Source organism: Scyliorhinus canicula, chromosome 13 (genome assembly GCF_902713615.1).
Source record: "Scyliorhinus canicula chromosome 13, sScyCan1.1, whole genome shotgun sequence".
Lineage (NCBI taxonomy): Eukaryota > Metazoa > Chordata > Chondrichthyes > Carcharhiniformes > Scyliorhinidae > Scyliorhinus > Scyliorhinus canicula.
This window is the reverse complement of record NC_052158.1, coordinates 67,441,027-67,460,302: the sequence shown is the minus strand read 5'-3', so window position 1 is coordinate 67,460,302 and position 19,276 is coordinate 67,441,027. Positions and strand designations below refer to the sequence as shown.

At 47.4% G+C, this 19,276-nt stretch overlaps 1 protein-coding gene across 3 annotated transcripts in view; it reads right to left on the bottom strand.

Annotated features, from left to right (window-relative positions):
- Positions 1-18,866, bottom strand: part of LOC119976076 (cytochrome c oxidase assembly protein COX18, mitochondrial) — a 42,067-nt gene extending 23,201 nt beyond the window's left edge. The window contains exons 1-2 of one of the 3 annotated variants that reach the window (XM_038816224.1): positions 18,798-18,866; positions 2,000-2,471 (exon numbers count right to left, since the gene is read on the bottom strand). In XM_038816224.1, coding sequence (XP_038672152.1) covers positions 2,000-2,471; positions 18,798-18,862 — 537 coding nt within the window. In that variant the 5' untranslated portion in view covers positions 18,863-18,866. Of the gene's footprint in view, positions 1-1,999; positions 2,472-6,312; positions 6,381-8,697; positions 8,804-18,797 lie in introns of those variants that run through there. The other 2 variants (XM_038816225.1, XM_038816223.1) reach the window with 2 other exon arrangements.
- Positions 18,867-19,276: the final 410 nt, after the last annotated feature.

Here is a 19,276-nt window from a genome sequence, read left to right as displayed (position 1 = left end):
CATGTAGGTTGCAACAAAACTTTCCATATTCCCAAGTCAGAGAAAGAGTAAAGCCCCCCTCCTCTCCACCAACTCTGCAGACTTCACCAACACACAACACCCATCCTCTACCACCCGCAGCCCACCCCCCCCCCCCCCCCTCCCCCCTCCGCTATACCACAAACACGCACATCACAGACTCCCCGCTCTCCAAATGACTTACTCAGCAGCCTGGTCTTTCCAACAATCTTACAACAGCACAAAGCCCCTTTGGGGCCCCTTAGACCTCTTCATGGCCTGGACACTATACTCAGCAAAGATACAGGCTTCGCTGCAGTCTACAGGGTAGCTAGTTGTACTATGTCGAAGCATGTCAATTAATACATCAGTTTCATCCTATCTTGCATGAATTCTCATTTGGATTTGATTCAATGAAGAACTCATATTTAAAAAATCTGAATTAGCAGCGGGGGCATGCTGTCAAATGAATTTTAGAATTGAATTAATCTGGGCAAGCTTGTCCTGAGTCTATTACCCAAAAGGACTTTAGTTAATGGATAACTTTGCACAATATCTGTTTGATTCTCCATTTGCTCATGTTGCTTTATTTAAGATACTTACATCTCGAGTCTTTTCTTTTCTTTCTTTGCAAAGCTAATAACAGTGTAACATCTCATTTTTAAAAAAAGGTTTGTGCCCTCTAAGATTTTTTAATAGAACAAAATTCCTTTCTTTTTGCTGGAGATGGGAAGTTATCAACCTCCACATTTTCCCTTTTAATGCACGAGTTTTAAATATCTCACTCGCTTTTGACTTAAATCACTAAATAGATACAGCAGTGCTGAAATTACCTGGGCTGGATCCTCCTCACCCTGACGCCTAAATCGCAGCCAGCGCCGGGGCGGAGAATCGGGAATAGCGTTGGTTCCCTGATTCTGCGGTCCCCGAAAAGCATGTACTGCGCCGCTTAGCGCCTACTGGAGGGCATTGCTGGAGGTCCACTTCACCATTCTCTGCCCCCGATCGTCCAAAATCCCGACAGCGTGGATCTAATGTGGTCCTGCCGGCCGGGATATTAGCGTGGCTTCTGGGAATTCAGTCCGCAGCTGCCATGGTCGGGGGTGGGCCAATCAGAGGGCAGGGGGGCGTTATATGAAGCCGGGTGATTTTTGGGCGAGCGGTCCGCGTCAGGCACCCAGCCGATCGAGGGGTCTACTTTTAGGGTCCTGCTCCGCGGTCTGAGTCCGCCATGGAGCACGGCGCGGCCGCTGGATGACGTCGCCGTGCGCATGCGTGGCCTCCGACCCGGAAGTGCAAGGGCCCGTATCTGCAACAAAAGCGGCTAGATTTACGCCGGGTCCCTGCTAGCCCCCTGCAGGGCTCGGAATATGTGGCCCTTCCACGCCAGATTTTCTGGCTTGGAAGTCCACAGTTTTGACGTCGGCGTGGGGGACATAGTCCCAAAAACAGAGAATCCAGCCCCCTAACTTTAAGAATTTTCAGCTTTGACACATCTTCATTTATAACCTCTATGCCACTGTTTTGCAGTGTAAAAAAAAATCTTCGGCATCAGGCTTGGGCTCCGCTGTTCCCAATCCCTTCCCACCCCAACCTGGACTGATTCACTAATGTCCTTTAGGGAAGGAAATGTGTCGTCCTCATCTGATCTGGTGTTCATCTGACTCCAGATCTGTAACAGTTTAGTTGATTCCAAAATGTCCTCAGGTATGGGCAATAAATGCTGACTCAGCTAATGACACCCATATCCCATGAACGAATAAAAAGATAGATTGTAAGGAATTTCTTTTTTTAAATGGGAGCAATATGATGCACAATAACACAGATCTTCACTAATCTCTATATCTTGACCACTAATTGAAGTTATTAAGCCTAGTAGCAAGCATTTACTGGTCCACTGGGTCTTTGTCAGTGATCCAGTGCTAAGCATAATGACCACAGAGCACGCCAGGGCAAAACCAATTATGCCTGATTGACAGATGACATGACGTTCCCCACTCACCTTGGCAATAATGTACATCTGGTAAATAGCTAATGGGAGTGTCACAGTCGCTCGCAAGGTCATAGTGGTGCAAATTATGCTTGCCCACCAGGGCAATCCTGTGATCTGCTGCACACTAGTCAGCAGGTCCTGCGTTAGTTGAACAGGCACCGAGTCTACAAAGCTCTCGTACCAGCCAGGTTGAACAGTTGAAACTGCTGGAGCAGACAAGCACGAGGCCAATGACAACGTCCTTCTGTGACAAACAGCGGGGCTTCGAAACACTCCACTACCCAGGGTCACTGCTAACAAGGAGGGTGACAGCCTATTACAGTCGCTCCATCGGCCTTGTTGAACCATTCCATGAGCAGCTAAACAGGATAATTCTTGGGTTCTCTCCCATGAGCATCGCTTCAACACACGTGCTCCACCATGTGACAATGCCAATGTCTTCACCAGTTTCAATGCCTGGCAGCACAGCATTTTGGGAAATCTGCAAAGGCCGAACCAGAAAAGAGATCATTACAAAATGTTTTAGCAGAGTACCTCAAACCGTACGTTCAGCAGCTTGGATAGGAACAATTATTCTTGGTGTGAAGAGATCCATTTTAAACTTGTTTCCAAACATCATTTGCTGAGTCAAGAGTTGAAAATTCAAATTTAGATCCATCATTATTCTAATAGAAGTTACTTTATGTCCAAACCACTATCAAACAATTAATTCTATGGAAAGGACTATAACTCAATTCCAGTTTAATTCTGTGGAAATAAGACTGTGGGCAAAATGTAATGTCCCCTCCTGTTGCGAGTTTGGCGGTGGGCAGTATTTAATCAGTAAGAGCATGGTAGGTGGCCACCCCACTTGTGTCCCGATTAGGTCCCACAAAGCCAAATGATGCCCTTTGTTGGGAAATGAATGTCCACTAAAGGGCCTCATCCCACCATTGTTGGTATTCACCCAGCGGCAGTTGGAGGACATCATGGGAATAAACCCTACCTAGGTTGTTTGTGGACTTCCAGAGGAAGTCCCTCTTAGTCAGGCACTCACGTAACCCCATCAATATATCCTTTTATTCCTTTCTTCTCGTGTGTGCATCTAGCTTCCCTTTAAATGATCCACGTTATCCGCATTCTGTATTCGGGTCACTCTCTGCCTAAAGAGGTTTCTCCTGAATTCTATATTGACGAGGTGTCACATGCTTGGGAAGAATAGTCACATTGGAAATTCCTAAAGCTCTTCACCACTGGGATCATGACTGGGTATCTTGTAGACTAATTGATAAAGAGACTGACAGCCATAATTAATTGGAATAGGTTTGTATCTGCTGGAGTTCAGGAAAGAGAGGTCTTGCCAGTAGATGTGGAGAGCAGATTTCCTCTTGTTGTGGAATCCTGGACGAGGGATCACTGCACAAAAATAAGGGATCACACATTTAAGGCAGGGATAAGGGGAAAAGAATTCTCTCAGAAGACTGAGTCTTTGGAATACTCTTCCTCAAAAGCAATGGAAGTAGAATCTTTGAATATTTTTATGGCAGAACTACATATATTCTTGATAAGCAAACAGGTTAAAGGTTCTTGGGGTTAGGTGGGAATAAGAAGTTGAGGTTGAGTTGAGGTTACAATCAGGTCGGCCATGACCTTATTGAATGGTGGAGCAGGCTCGAGGGGCCGAGTGGCCTATTCCCTGATGGGAGTTATGTACAGGCCCCCCGGCAATAGTCAGAATATGGGGCAGAAAATAAATCAGGCTGTAGTAAAAAGGCATATAAGAAAGGCAATAATCATGGGGAACTTTCAATATGCAGGTGGACTGGGAAAATCAGGTTGGTAGCTGATCCCAAGAAAGGGAATTTGTGCAATGTCTACGAAATGATTTATTTGGAGCAACCTGTGGCAGAGCCTATTAGGGAACAGGCAATTCTGGATTTGCTGATGTGTAATGAGGCAAACTTGATCAGAAAACTTAAGGTGAATGAACCCTTCGGGGGTAATGACCATAATACGAACAAATATACACAGCAATTTGAGAGGGAGACACTGGAATTAGATGCAATAGTTTTACAATTAAGTAAGGTAGCTGCAAAGACATGAGGGGGGAGGGGGGGCAGCTAGAGTTGATTGGAAGGGAAGCCACCAGACAGGACAGTAATAGAGCAATGGCAGGAGTTAGAGGGGATTATTCGGAAGGCACAACAAAAATTTATCCCAAGGAGGAGGAAACAGGCTTAAGAGGAAGACAAGGCAACAATGGCTAACAAGGGAAGGCAAGGACACCATAAAAACACAAAAAGAAAAAGCATCCAAAGTAGCAAGGATTAGTAGGAAGCCAGAGGATTGGGAAGCTTTTAAAAGCAAGCAGAGGACAACTAAAAAAACAATAAGGGGGTAGAAGATGAAATATTAGTGTAAGCTAGCTAGTAATATAAAAGAAGATTGCAAGAGGTTTTTTTGCGATAGAAAGGGTAAGAGAGGCAAGAATGGACATTGGACCACTGGAAAATTAGGCTGGAGAAGTAATAATAAGAAACAAAGAAATTGCAGAGGAACTGAATAGGTTTGCATCAGTCTTCACAGTGGAAGACATCACTGGCATACCAGAACGTCAAAAGAGTCAGGGGGCAGAGGTGTGTAGTGCCCATTACTAAGTAGAAGATGCTGGGGAAACTGAAAACCAGCAGATTGTGGAGGCATTGATGGTGATCTTTCAGGAATCACTGAAGTCAGGGAGGGTCCCAGAGGACTGGAAAGTGGCTAATGTAATATCGCTGTTTAAGAAGGGAGGGAGGCAGAAGACGGGAAATTATAATCCGGTTAGCCTGACTTTAATTGTTGGCAAGATTTGAGAGATCATTATTAAGGATGAGATTGCAGAGTACTTCAGTGCTGAGTCAGCACAACTTTGTCAAGGGAAGGTTATGCCTGACAAATCTGTTAGAATTCTTTGAGGACATGATAAGGAAGTGAGGCAAAGGGGAACCAGTGGACGTGATCTATTTGGATCTCCAGAAGGCCTTTGACAAGGTGCTGAGCAGAAGGCTGCTAAATAAGAGTCCATGGTGTTGGGGGCAAGGTACTGGCATGGATAGAGGATTGGTTGACTGGCAAAAGGCAGAGAGTGGGTATAAAGGGGTCTTTTCCCTTACAGATGGCAGCCTGTGACTAGTGGTGTTCCGCAGGATTCAGTGTTGGGACAACTATTCACAATATATATTAACGATCTGGAAGGAACTGAGGGCATTGTTGCTAAGTTTGCAGATGATACAAAGATATGTAGAGGGTCAGATAGTGTTGAGGAAGCAGGGAGGCTGCAGAAGAACTTGAACAGGCTAAGAGAGTAGGCAAAGAAGTGGCAGATGTAATACAATGTGGAAAGTGTGAGGTTATGCACTGGTACGAAGAATAGAGACATGGACTATTTTCTAAATGGGAAAAGGCTTTGGAAATCAGAAGCATAAAGGGGCTTTTTGGACTTAGGAGTCCTAGTTCAGGATTCTTTTAGAGTCCTAGTTCAGGATTCTTTTAAGGTTAACATGCAGGTTCAGTTGGCATTTAGGAAGGCAAATTCAATGTTAGCATTCATGTCAAGAGGGCTAGAATACAAGAGCAGGGATGCACTGCTGAGGCTATATAAGCCTCTGGTCAGACCCCATTTGGAATATGGATACTTGATTATGTTTAGAAGGGTGAGAGGAATCTTATTTAAACTTACAGAATACTGAGAGGCCTAGAGTGGACGTGGAGAGGATGTTTCCACGTTGTAGGAGAAACTAGAACCAGTGGGCACATCCTAATACTGAAGGGATGATCCTTTAAAACAGGGTGAAGAGGAATTTGGAATATTTTGAGCAGTTTTGAAGGCAAGATGTGCTGGCCTTAGTGAGGGTCCAGAGGAGGTTCACAAGAATTGTCCGCAGTATGATCCCAAGAACGAAGGACTTGTCATATGAAGAGCGGTTGAAGACTCTGGGTCTGTTCTCGATGGAGTTTAGAAGGATATGGGGGGGGAATCATTGAACCTTACAAAATACCGAGAGGGTTAGATAGAGTGGACACGAAAATAATATTTCCACTAGTAGGAGAAACTAGAACCCAAGGGCACAGCTTCAGACTGAAGAGACGATCCTTTAAAACTGAAATGAGGATGAATTTCTTCCGCCAGAGTGGTAAATCTGTGAAACACATTGCCGTAGAAGGCTGTGGAGGCCAAATCACTGATTGTCTTAAAGACAGAGATAGATAGGTTCTTGATTCATAAGGGGATAGGGAGTTTAGAATCATAGAATCCCTACAGTGCAGAAAGTGGCCATTCGGCCCACCAAGTCTGCACTGACCTTCCAAAAGAGGGCCAGGGTCCCGGCTTCCATTCTGACCTCAGGTGACTGTGTGGAGTTTGCATGTTCTTCCATCTGTCAGTGTGGGTTTCCTCTGGTGCTCTGGTTTCCTCCCACAGTCCAAAGACATGCAGATTAGGTGAATTGACCATGCTAAAAATTGCCCAAAGGTTTGGTGGGGTTACTGGGATAGGGTGGGGGATTGAGCCTTGGCAGGGTGCTCTACTGGATCAAGGACCAGTTCAGACTCGATGGGCGAAATGGCCTTCTTCTGTACTGTAGGGATTCCATGATTCTACCCAGGCTTAATCCCTCCGCCCAATCCCCATAAAGCCCCCAAGCCTTTGGACACTTAGGAGCAAATTAGCATGGCCAATCAACCTAACCTGCACATCTTTTGGACTGTGGGAGGAAACTGGAGCACCTGGAGGAAACGCATGCAGACACGGGAGAAAGTGCAAACACCAGTTACCCAAGGTCGGAATCGAACCACTGTGCCACCATGCCGTACTTTATAGGGAGGTGGCTGGAGAAAGGGGATGAAAAAGATATCAGCCATGATTGAATGGCGGAGCAGACTCGATGGGCCGAATGGCCTAATTCTGCTCCTATATCTTATGGTCTTATTCCTGCTCCCAATTCATAAGACAATAAGACATAGGAGCAGAATTAGTCCATTAGCCCCCATTAAGTCTGCTCCGCCATTCAATTATGACTGATACGTTTCTCATCCCCATTCTCCTGCCTTCTCTTTAGGGCGGCACAGTAGCACAGTGGTTAGCACAATTGATTCACTGGTCCAGGGTCCCAGGTTTGATTTGCAGCTTGGGTCACTATCTGTGCAGAGTCTGAACATTCTTGCTGTGTCTGCATCGGTTTTCTCCAGATGCTCCGGTTTCCTCCCACAGTCCAAAGATGTGCAAGTTAGGTGGATTGGCCATGTTAAATTGCCTTTATTGTCCAAAAATGTTTAGGTGGGGTTACTGGGTTTATGGGGATAGGGTGGAGGTGTGGGCTTGATTAGAGTGCCCTTTCCAAGGGCCAGTGCCGACTCGATAGGCTGAATGGTCTCCTTCTGCACTGTTGAGTCCATGATTTGCCATAATCTCTGATCCCCTTATTAATCATATGATTGGATCTCATCATAGCATGGGATGCCTAATGGAACTTGGTCTTGTATCATGTAGATAATCTGAGCTGCCGCATCCAAACCAACCTTCTCAAGGACAATTAGGGACAGGCAATAAATGCTGGCCTAGCCAGTGAAGCTCACCTCCTGTAAATGAATATTAAAAATATGAATAACAATCCCATGTGTTGTTTCATGGGCAGCACAGTAGCACAGTAGTTAGCACTGTTGCTTCACAGCACCCAGGTTCGATTCCCAGCTTTGATCACTGTCTGTGGGGAGTCTGCACGTTTCCCCTGTGTCTGCATGGGTTTCCTCTGGGTGCTCTGGTTTCCTCCCATAAGTCGCAAAAGACGTGCTGTTAGGTGAATTGGACATTCTGAGTTCTCGCTCAGTGAACACGAACAGGCAGCAGAATGTGGCAACTAGGGTCTTTTCACAGTAACTTCATTGCAGTGTTAATGTAAGCCTGCTTGTGACACCGAAAAATATAAAATATAAGGCAAAACAAGGGGAACACAACCTTAAAAACTAGGGCTAGGTAGGCCATGTAAGGAATGTAATAAATGAGCCCAATTTCGTACAAAAAGGTTCTGAATGTCCAAAGGACTGTGGATAGTCGATTCACTGAAATTTTCATAACTGAATTCCATGCCAAGGGCAGCCAAATTGAACAGAGTCAGAACATGTATCATCGAAACAGAGTACCACTAACAAAGTGCAGGGTCTGAAAGGCCTACTCCTATTCCCATGTTCATTGAATTGTTCTGCTGGGTGATTGCTCCTCACAAAGATAGAGGGAAACAAGTCCACAACTGAAAGGACAGACCAAGCAACATCAAGGGTCTCTAAAGTGGACGTGCTGAACCCCACCACACAGACAGAGGGTGACCCTTCGAATTGTGGCCTGGAAATGCAGAGCCCACTGAAGATATTAATGTGGAACATGCAACTGGAACTCTACCCACTACAGCCCCCGTGTTGATATCAGGACCTAACCATATTTGTGTCCTGGGGTGAGACTTTCACCCAGTCCTCTCCTCTCCCCCCCATCATCATCATCAAACATCCCCTCTCCCGAACCCAGATCCCACCCATCTCCGGCGGTCATTCACCCGGGACTACGCTCTGCTGCCGGGTATCCCTCGCTTGCTGACCCCCCCGTGGTGACTGGGGCCCTATGTAAAGCAGCCCAGGCACCACCCATCCCGCTCCCTCCCTCCCACATCCATCGCCGTTCCGTCTCCAATACTCACCGCCGCCCGGCTCCGGGGTTTCCCTCTCCCCTTGCGCCGCGCCGGACGTGCTGACATCACCGAAACGCGCGACGTCATCACGCCACCACTTTCCCCACTGTGGCAGGGGTTTGACCGCAACGTGACCCCAGTGAGTTCCAACGTGACGCCAGTGAGCTCCAGTGTGATCCCAATGAAATCCAGCATCACCCCAGTGAGATCCTGTATGACCCCAGTGAGCTCCAACGTGACCCCAATAAGATCTAGCATCACCCCAGTGAGCTCCAACATGATCCCAGTGAGCTCCAATGTGACCCCAAGGAGATCCAGCATGACCCAGTGATATCCAATGTGACCCCAATGAGACCCTGGTGAGTTCCAATGTGGCCCCAGTGAGATCCAATGTGACCCCAGAAAGATCCAATATTGCCATAGCGAGACCCAGTGTGACCACTGTGAGATTCAATGTGACCCTAGTGAGCTCCAATGTGACTCCAGCAAGATCTGGTGCAGCCGCCGTGTGATCCGGTGCGACGCCAATGTGATCCAATGTGTCTCGAGTGAAATCCAGTGTAACTCAGTGTGATTGAAAGCAACTCCATTGTGATTCAATATCGCCCTAGTGTGATTCATTATGACCACAATGAAATCCAATGTGACCCCAGTGATGTCCAATGTGACCCCAGTGAGATTCTGTCTGGCCACAGTGAGGTCCAGTCTGAACCGGTTAGACCCAGTGTTACCCAGCAATCCATTGTGTAAGCAAATGTGCTCCCAGTGAGATTCAGTGCGACATAGTGAGATTCAGTGTTACCACAATGAATAGATAGCGAGAAACTATTTGCTCTGGTGGGATAGCCCAGAATGAGGGATTAACTTTAACATTTCAGGGTAGTCTTTTCAGGTTGATACCAGGAAGCATTTCAACAAAGATATTAAGGCTATAGAGCCATGGTGGATCAAAGGATTTATCATACATACCTACTACAATCTAATTGATTAGTGAAACAGGCCCAATTGACTGAATGGCCTCATATCCTGATGTAAGCTCACAAGAGGATAAAAACAACTATTGGCAATATTCACAAACTGATAGTTCGTGGGTTATTATTTATCCCTTTGTGCCCTGTAGATGGTGGACAGGAGGTTGGTGGGGTCAGGAGGTGAGTTACTCGCCATAGTATTTCTAGCCTTTGACTAGCTCTGGTAGCCACTGTATTAATGTGGCTAGTCCAGCTCAGTTTTTAATCAATGGTAACTCCCAGGATGTTTGTTGTATGGGATTCAGCAATGGTAATGTCATTCAATGTCAAGGAGCAGTGGTTAGACCCTCTCTTATAGGAGATGGTCATTGTCTGGCACTTTGGGGCACAAATGTAACTTGCCACGTCAGTCTAAGCCTGGATACTGTCCAGGTGTTGCTTCATTGGACATGGACTGCTTCATTATCTGAGGAGTTACGAATGGTGCTGAACTGTGCAGTCACCCACAAACATCCCCACTTCTAACCTTATGATGGAAGAGAGGTCACTGATGAAGCAGCTGAAGATGATTGGGCCTAGGACACTACCCTGAGGAACTTCTGCAGTGATCTCATGGAGATGAGCTGATTGACCTCCAACCACCATAATCATCTACCTTGGTGCGAGATATGAGATGGGGATGATGCAGTCAAGGAAGGTCCCGGACCCGGATGGGTTCCCGGTGGAGTTTTATAAAAGGTTTGGGGGGAGACCTGGGGCCACTGCTGGTGAGGGCATACAATGAGGCTAGGGAAAAGGGGAACTCCCCTCTACACCATCGCAGGCACCCATCTCCCTGAAACTGAAAAAGGACAAGGATCCTGGGGCTGATTTAGCCTGGGGCTGGTTTAGCTCACTGGGCTAAATCACTGGCTTTTAAAGCAGACCAAGCAGGCCAGCAGCACGGTTTGATTCCCGTACCAGCCTCCCCGGACAGGCGCCGGAATGTGGCAACTAGGGGCTTTTCACAGTAAATTCATTGAAGCCTACTTGTGACAATAAGCGATTTTCATTTCATTTTCATTTCATCCAGAGCAGTGTGGATCGTACCGTCCAGTATCGCTATTGAATGTGGATACCGAGTTGCTAGCAAAGGTGTTGGCCTCGCGAATTGAGGGCTGCGTCCTGGGGGTGATCGATGATAGGACCAAACGGGACGGGGTTTGTGAAAGGGAGACAGTTGTCGGCAAATGTGAGGAGGCTGCTTATCGTGTTATGATGCCTCCGGAGGGGCAGGAGGTGGAGGTGGTAGTGGCGATGGATGCGGAGAAAACTTTTTGATCAGGTGAAGTGGGAATATCTGTGGGAGGTGCTGGGGCAGTTCGGGTTCGGGCAGGGGTTTGTCCGGCTGCTGTACAAGGCGCCGGTTGCAAGTGTGCGGACGAACCGAGTGAGTTCGAGATATTTTGGTTTGCATCGTAGGACGAGGCAGGGGTGTCTGCTCTTCCCATTGCTTTTTGGCTTGGCTACAGGGCCATTGGCAATAATGCTGAGAGCATAGAGGGATTGGAAAGGGATTGAACGGGGGAGTGGGGGGCATCGAGCACAGAGTTTTGCTGTACGCGGACGACCTATATTTCAGACCCAATGGGTGGCATTGGGAGCATTATGGAGATTTTGGAGGACTTTGGCCAGGTACAAGTTGAATATGGGAAAAAGCGAGGTGTTCCCGATTGAGACCAGAGGGCAGGAGAGGAGGTTAGGGGAGCTGTTGTTAAGTTAGTGTGGGCAAGTTTTTGATAACTGGGAATTCAGGTGATGCGGGGTTGGGTGCAGATGCACAAGTTAAATTTGATTCGGTAGGTGGAGCAGATGAAGGGGGACTTCAAGAGGTGGGATGTACTGCCATTGTCGTTGGTGGGACGGGCGCAGACAGTTTAGATGACGGTGCTGCCAAGATTCCTGGTCGTATTTAAGAACCTCTCGAGCTTTGTCCCAAAGTCATTCTTTAATAATAATAATAATAATCTTTATTGTCACAAGTAGGCTTACATTAACACTGCAGTGAAGTTAATGTAAAAAGCCCCTAGTCACCACACTCCGGCGCCTGTTCAGGTACACAGAGGGAGAATTCAGAATGGCCAATTCACATAACAGTTTCGGGACTTGTGGGAGGAAACCGGAGCACCCGGAGGAAACCCACGCAGACACAGGGAGAACGTGCAGATTCCGCACAGACAGTGACCCAAGCCAGGAAACGAACCAGCCGCTGTGAAGCAACAGTGCTAACCATAAAAGGTTAATGCTCTGATCTCTGGGTTTCGTATGGGCGAGGAAGATCCCGTGCATCAAAAGGGCATTTTTGGAGCGGGAGCAATGGGGGATTGGCGTTGCTGAATATAACAAACTACTATTGGGCGGCAAATATCGCCATGGTTAGGAATTGGGTAGTGGGGGAGGGGTCAGATGGAGGCGGCTTCTAATAGGGACGCGAGCTCAAGGGCATTGTTAACAGCGCCTCTGCCATTCTCGCCAACCAAATACTCCGTAATCCCAGTGGTGATGTTGGCCTTGAGGGGCTGTGCGGCAGCATTAGGGCAGTGGAGGCAGCATTTGGGACTGGAGGGTGCCTCTGTGTGGGAATCTGTGATAATCACAGGGTTGCACTGGGGGGGGGGGGGGGGCCTGGACGCGACGTTTCAAGGGTGGCGGTAGGCAAGGATTGAGCTATCTGGTGACCTGTTTGTAGGGGGTAGTTTCTGAAATTAGAGGACCTGGAGGAAGAGATTGCTCAGGGGCAATGGATTCAAGTACCTGCAGGTTTGGGATTTTGTGAAGAGAGGTGCCGTCCTTTCCCGAGGGTGACCCCCTTGGGATTGCAGGACAAGGTGCTGTGGAAGGAGGATATGGGCATGTCTGAAGCTAAAGGGGTTCTGGCAGGGGTTTGCAGACGGAATGTCCGAGGTGTTGGGGGTAAAGGTGGCCCCGAGTTCAGAGGTAAATGATATTTGGGGTGTCGTAAGATCCGGGAGTCCAGTGGGCAAGGGAGACTGAAGTTTTAGCCTTTGCCGCCCTGATAGCCAGGAGACGGATCTTGCTTGGATAGAGGGACTCAGAGCCGCTGAAAGCAGGAGTGTGGGTGAGTTACCTGGCAGAATTCCTGAGGCTGGAGAAGGCCAAGTTCGTCCTGAGGGGATCGGAGGTGGAAGCTATTCATTGACTTCTTTAAAGAGGATTGAGGAGTCAGTAGAAGTGGAGGGGGGTAAGGGGGTTAAAATGAGGAGGGCAGGACGGGAGATGGGGGGGATGAGTAAGGAGCAGGGGTGGTGGGTGTTGATTAGTTATAATGTATAATTTTACTTCTGCTTCAGTTTGTTTTGTCTGAAATTGCCTGAATAAAATATTTTTTTTCAAAAGATTTTCGCAGATGTATAATTAATTTTCTGAAAAGTGTTCACTTGCCCCACTGCACAGTGGGAATCACACAACTTTCCCACTTGATCGCCAGAATGGAAAATTCCGCCCTTTTTCTTTTCTTAGGTAACTTTCAGAGCGAGAGAGTGAAATAAACTAACCTCTAAAATAAAGTATCTAAATAAAGTATCTGTGACACCTGATTTGCATGAGTTTCACAAGACTCCCACCCACCGACAGTGGGCTTCATAACCAGCTGTAAAGTCTGCAAAAGTGGGCTGGAGTGACACGGTTGGGCGGCATGGTAGCACAGTGGTTAACACTGTTGCTTCACAGCGCCAGGCTCCCAGGTTCGATTCCCGGCTTGAGTCACCGTGCGGATTCAGCACGTTCTACCCGTGTCTGTGTGGGTTTCCTCCGGGTGCTCCGGTTTCCTCCCACAAGTGCTGTTAGGTAATTTGGACATTCTGAATTTGCCCCCTTGTACCCGAACAGGCACCGGAATGTGGTGACTAGGGGCTTTTCACAGTAACGTCATTGCAGTGTTAATGTAAGCCTACTTGGCTTATAGGGGCTGGTTTAGCACAGTGGGCTAAGACAGCTGGCTTATAATGCAGAACAATGCCTGCAGCGTGGGTTCAATTCCTGTACCGGCCTCCCCAAACAGGCGCCTAATGTGGCGACTCGGGGCTTTTCGCAGTAACTTCATTGAAGCCTACTTGTGACAATAAGTGGTTATTATTATTATTGTGACAATAAAGATTTTTTTAAAATATCAAGTTGGCAAGTACAGCCAGCCTAATTTTCACACCTCGCACACTCCATAGCTGCCTCAGTGGAGTGATGTTAAAGCTACCCCACTCCTTCAGATTTAAACCGAGGGAGATTGGTAGCTTGGAGTATGTAAACAAATGACCCTTCATGTAAACATTTCACTCTGCATTTCAGTACAGTGTGTAAGGTCCCTGTTACTCATCACATGAACTCTTATCTCCCTTATTTACACAGCTTGCAATGGGAGTGCATAAGCCAAGTAGCTGGTCAACAGTCTCCTGTGTAGTTTGAACAGCATTTAAGATTCGGAAAAATTGATCAAAGGCATGAAATACAGGAGTTAGTGTATTATCAGGGTTGGGTGGGCATTTAAATGCTTCACTGAAATTGTGGGCATGGGGTGAATGGGCAGACTGAGCCTCAGCCTGATGCCACTCACCCCAGTTAAAACCCAGTCCAGGGGAGGTTTATTTATTACTGGATGTGATCGCATGAGAACTGGAACTTTGAATGGCTTTAGAACAGGGGTGGGCAAACTACGGCCCGCCAAAGGTATTTCTGCGGCCCACAAGGTTAATGGGGGGGGGGGCTGTTGGGTTACTTACTGGTATAGGGTGGATACGTTGACTTGAGTAGGGTGATCATTGCTCGGCACAACGTCGAGGGCTGAAGGGCCTGTTCTGTGCTGTACTGTTCTATGTTCTATATGAGGTGCCCAGAATCATAACCGGGTGAAGTAATTATTTTACTTAATATACTATGCGGCCCTTTGTGAATTGTGAATTTCTGAATGTGGCCCTTGCACGGAAAAGTTTGCCCACCCCTGCTTTAGAAGAAGAGGCACAGAGTACAAAGCCAAGTAGGTTACGGTAAATCTCTATACGTCACTGGTTATTCAGCAGCTGGAATATTTTGCGCATTCCTGGACACCAAACTTTAGAAACAATATTAAAGCCTTGACAGGGTGCAGAGCAGATTTACGAGAGTGATACATAAGGATTAGGAGCGGGATTAGGCAATTCAGCCCCTCGAGTCCGCTTCACCATTCAATGCGATCATGACCGATCTCCTCTCGACCTCAAATCCACTTTCTTGAACATTCTCCATAGTCTCCAACATTCAACCCATTACTAATTAAAAATCTCCTCCTTAAATGTATTCAATGTCCCGGCATTGGTGCAGTGAATTCCTCAGATTCACGTAATTTCTCATCTCTGTTCTCAATCTCCTACACCTTATCCTAAAACTATGACCACACGTTCTAGATTGTCCCCCAGGAGGAAACAAATGCTCTACCTGGAATGGAGAGCTTCTATTTTATATGGAGAAACAAGAGAACTTAGGATTTTTCTCCTTACAGCAGAGGTTAAGGGAAGATTTAACAGAGGTGTTCAAAATTAAGAGAGATTTTAATAGAATACAAAGGCAGGGTTGTCCTGTGAGAAGAGATTGATGAAACTAGGCCATTAGTCTGTAGAGTTTAGAGGAATGGAGAGGAATTGAAATGAAGGAGATTGTCATCGACTTCAGCAAGCGTAAAGGAGAACATGCCCCTGTCGACATCAATGGGGACGAAGTAGAAAGGGTCGAGAGCTTAAAGTTTTTAGGTGTCCAGATCACCAACAACCTGTCCTGGTCTCCCCATGCTGACACTATAGTTAAGAAAGCCCACCAATCAGGGAGGAGCTTTAGGTCCAGGTGGCTAGGAGCTGGGGGGCCCTACACAAACTTAACCTCACAAGGCTGGTGGAGCAAATGGAGGAGGAGTTTAAAAGATGGGACATGTTGCCGCTGTCGCTGGCGGGCAGGGTGCAGTCAGTCAAGATGACGGTGCTCCCGAGGTTTTTGTTCCTGTTCCAGTGCCTCCCCATCCTTATCCCGAAGGCCTTTTTTAGGAGGGTCAACAGGAGTATTACAGGATTTGTATGGGCGCATGGGACTCCGAGGGTGAGAAGGGTGTTTTTGGAGCGGGGCAGGGATGGGGGGGGGGGGGGGGGGGGGGGGCTGGCGCTGCCCAACCTCTGTGGGTATTATTGGGCTGCCAACGCAGCGATGGTGCATAAGTGGGTAATGGACAGGGAAGGGGCAGCATGGAAGAGGATGGAGGCAGCGTCCTGTGTGGACACGAGCCTGGAGGCGCTGGTAATGGTGCTGTTGCTGCTCCCTCCAATGAGGTATACCACGAGCCTGATGGTGGTGGCTACCCTCAAAATCTGGGGGCAATGGAAACGGCATAGGGGGGAGGTGGGGGGGCTTGGCAGAGTCCCCGATACGGGGGAACCACCGGTTTGTTCCAGGGAGCATTGATGGCGGGTTTCTTAGCTGGCACAGAGTAGGCATTAGGAGGTTGAGGGACCTGTTTGTGGATGGGAGGTTTGCGAGCCTGGGTGAGTTAGAGGGGAAGTTTGGGCTCCCCCCGGGGAACATGTTTAGGTACATGCAGGTTAGGGCGTTTGCCAGGTGGCAGGTGGAGGGGTTCCCTCTGCTGCCCCCACGTGGGGTACAGGACAGGGTGCTCTCGGGGGTGTGGGTTGGAGGAGGGAGGATTTTGCACGTGTACCACGTAATGCAGGAGGTAGATGAAGCCTCGGTGGAGGAGCTGAAGGGTAAATGGGAAGAGGAGCTGGGTGAGGAGATAGAGGAGGGGACGTGGGCGGATGCCCTGGAAAGAGTGAATTCCTCCTCTTCTTGTGCGAGGCTTAGCTTCATACAGTTCAAGGTGCTACATAGGGCTCACATGACCGGGACGAGGATGAGCAGGTTTTTCGGGGGCGAAGACAGGTGTGCTAGGTGTTCGGGGAGCCCAGTGAACCACGCCCATATGTTCTGGGCATGCCCAGCGCTGGGGGAATTTTGGAAGGGGGTACCAAGGACGGTGTCGAGGGTGGTAGGATCCAGGGTCAATCCAGGCAGAGGATCTTGCTCCAATGGAAGGATGCGAGGCCCCCAAGCGTGGAGGCCTGGGTCAATGATATGGCGGGGTTCATCAAATTGGAGAAGGTGAAATTTGCCCTGAGGGGATCAGTACAGGGGTTTTTTAGGTGGTGGCTGCCTTTCCTTGACTTCCTGGCAGAACGGTAGGAAAATAGGCCGACAGCAGCAGCAACCTGGGGGGGGGGGGGGGGGTTGGTTTTGGGGATTATTGTGTTTTATTCTTTTTTGTTGTTAATACTGTTTTCTTGTTGATATTTTCTGTTTTTGATATTGTGAAAATCTCAATAAAAATTATTTTAAAAAAAAGAAAGCCCACCAACGACTACTTTCTCAGAGGAGTAAGGAAATTTGGCATGTCAGCTACGACTCTCACCAACTTCTACAGATGCACCATAGAAAGCATTCTTTCTGGTTGGATCACAGCTCGGAATGGAACCTGCTGCGCCCAAGACCGCAGGAAACTACAAAAAGTTGTGAATGTAGCCCAGTCCAACATGCAAACCAGCCTCCCATCCATTGACTATATCTATAATTCCTGCCGCCTCAGAAAGTCAGCCAGCATAATTAAGGACCGCACGCACCCCGGACATACTCTCTTCCATCTTCTTCCATCAGGAAAAAGATACCACAGTTTGAGGTCACATACCTACCAACTCAAGAACAGCTTCTTCCCTGCTGCCATCAGACTTTTGAATGGACCTACCTCGTATTAAGTTGATATTTTCTCTACACCTTTTTCTAACTGTAACATTATATTCTGCAGTATCTCCTTCCTTCCCTATGTACGGCATGCATTGTTTGTACAGCATGCAAGAAACAATACTTTTCACTGCATACCAGTAATTGTGACAATAAAAAATCAAATCAAAAACATACAAAATTGTCACAGGACTCAGCAGGATGTTTCCACGGGTTGAGGGAATCAGAGAACACAATCTCAGAATGAGGGGCAGGCCACTTAAGACTGAGATGAGGAGGAGTTTTTTCACTCAGATGGTGGTGAATCTTTTGAATTATCCACCCTTTGGGGCTCTGGAAGCTCAGTCACTGAGTATGTTCAAGGTCTATAGATTTCTGTACATTAAAAAGATCAAGGGATATGGGGACCACCCAGGAAAATCGCACTGAGGTAGAAGATCAGCCATGAGCTAGATGAATGGCAGAGCCAGCTTGACTGGCCAAATGGCCCACACTGTCTCCTGTTTCCTATGTTCCTAATAGATGGTGGGAAATTATTTCCACTAGCAGGAATCTTGGTAATCAGACACCACTTGGTAATCAGATTTCCTGCACGGCACGCCTTCGCCGGCAGCGGATCCGCCCTTCCAGCAGCCCACCAATGGAATTTCCCATTGTGGTCACCCCACGCCGTCAGGAAACCTGCTGGCAAAGCGGAGGATCCCGTCGATGGAGAATTTTGCTGCACAGATTACAGATAATTGGCAAAACATTTCAGAGGAGAATTCATTTTTTAATCCAGCAGGTTATTCTGGTAGAATCAGTGCAGACGGAGGCCATTCTGTGGTATTGTGTGAAGCAAATAATGGCATGATGGGAAAACTAGTCAAGTCTTCTTGGTACAATTGAATTTAAACCTAAGGCACAGATACAAACAGCCGAGGTCAACCAAGAACTGGCTGACTCTAACACTCAGATAAGACGCGTTCGTCATGAGACCAGAGGAGTCTAAATATATACGATAAGCTAAAAAACTGTCTCTGCCTGTATGTAAACAAGTTTGTCCAGTTCTTAAAACAAAGACAAGATAATGATATGAAACTCAAGTCCCCTAAAGGTCCGCAAGGTGACGCCTTTGTAACGATTATTACTTATGTTTTACTTTCAATCAAATTCCTGACCAAGCTATATTCATGTTATCTTGATCCTATAATGTATAAGAATCGCCTTCTTTTCTGTACTATCGCAGACTTGGGACGGACTCCGCAGTTTGTAATTGACTGCTTTCCGACTCCAAGTATCAGCCATATACTGCTAGCAGTCAGTTCAAATTCGGAAATAAAGTTCAGTTTTGCTTACCTAATGAATGCTGTTTGAATTTCTCTATCACAGTCAAGACGCGGGGAAAATATAAAATACAACATTTGGCGCTGCGAGAAAAAATCCAATATCCTGAAGTGAGCTTCCATGAGGGACTGAGAAAAAGTGATCAAAGCCATGACCGGAGTAAAGAGACAGACGCCGGCACAAGGTAAGATTGACCTTGGTCTCTCTCTCTCTCGGATCTGTGCTGCAACCCCTCATCCCTGTCGGAAGTAACTAAACAGGTGACGGTTCTCGAATCTAAATTTGACTGTGAGTACATTTTTTTTGTGTAATTAGCCGCAGGTCAGGGACCTTGTTGATCTCGTTTTTCATTCGCATCAGATTTATACAGGCTGTCAATAAATTTGGGTCAGGGACCCTTTGATTAAGTTTTGGGGTCAGGCACCCTGTCAATAAGTTTTGGGGTCAGGGACCCTCTCAATAATTTTTTCGGGTCAGGGACCCTGTCAGTA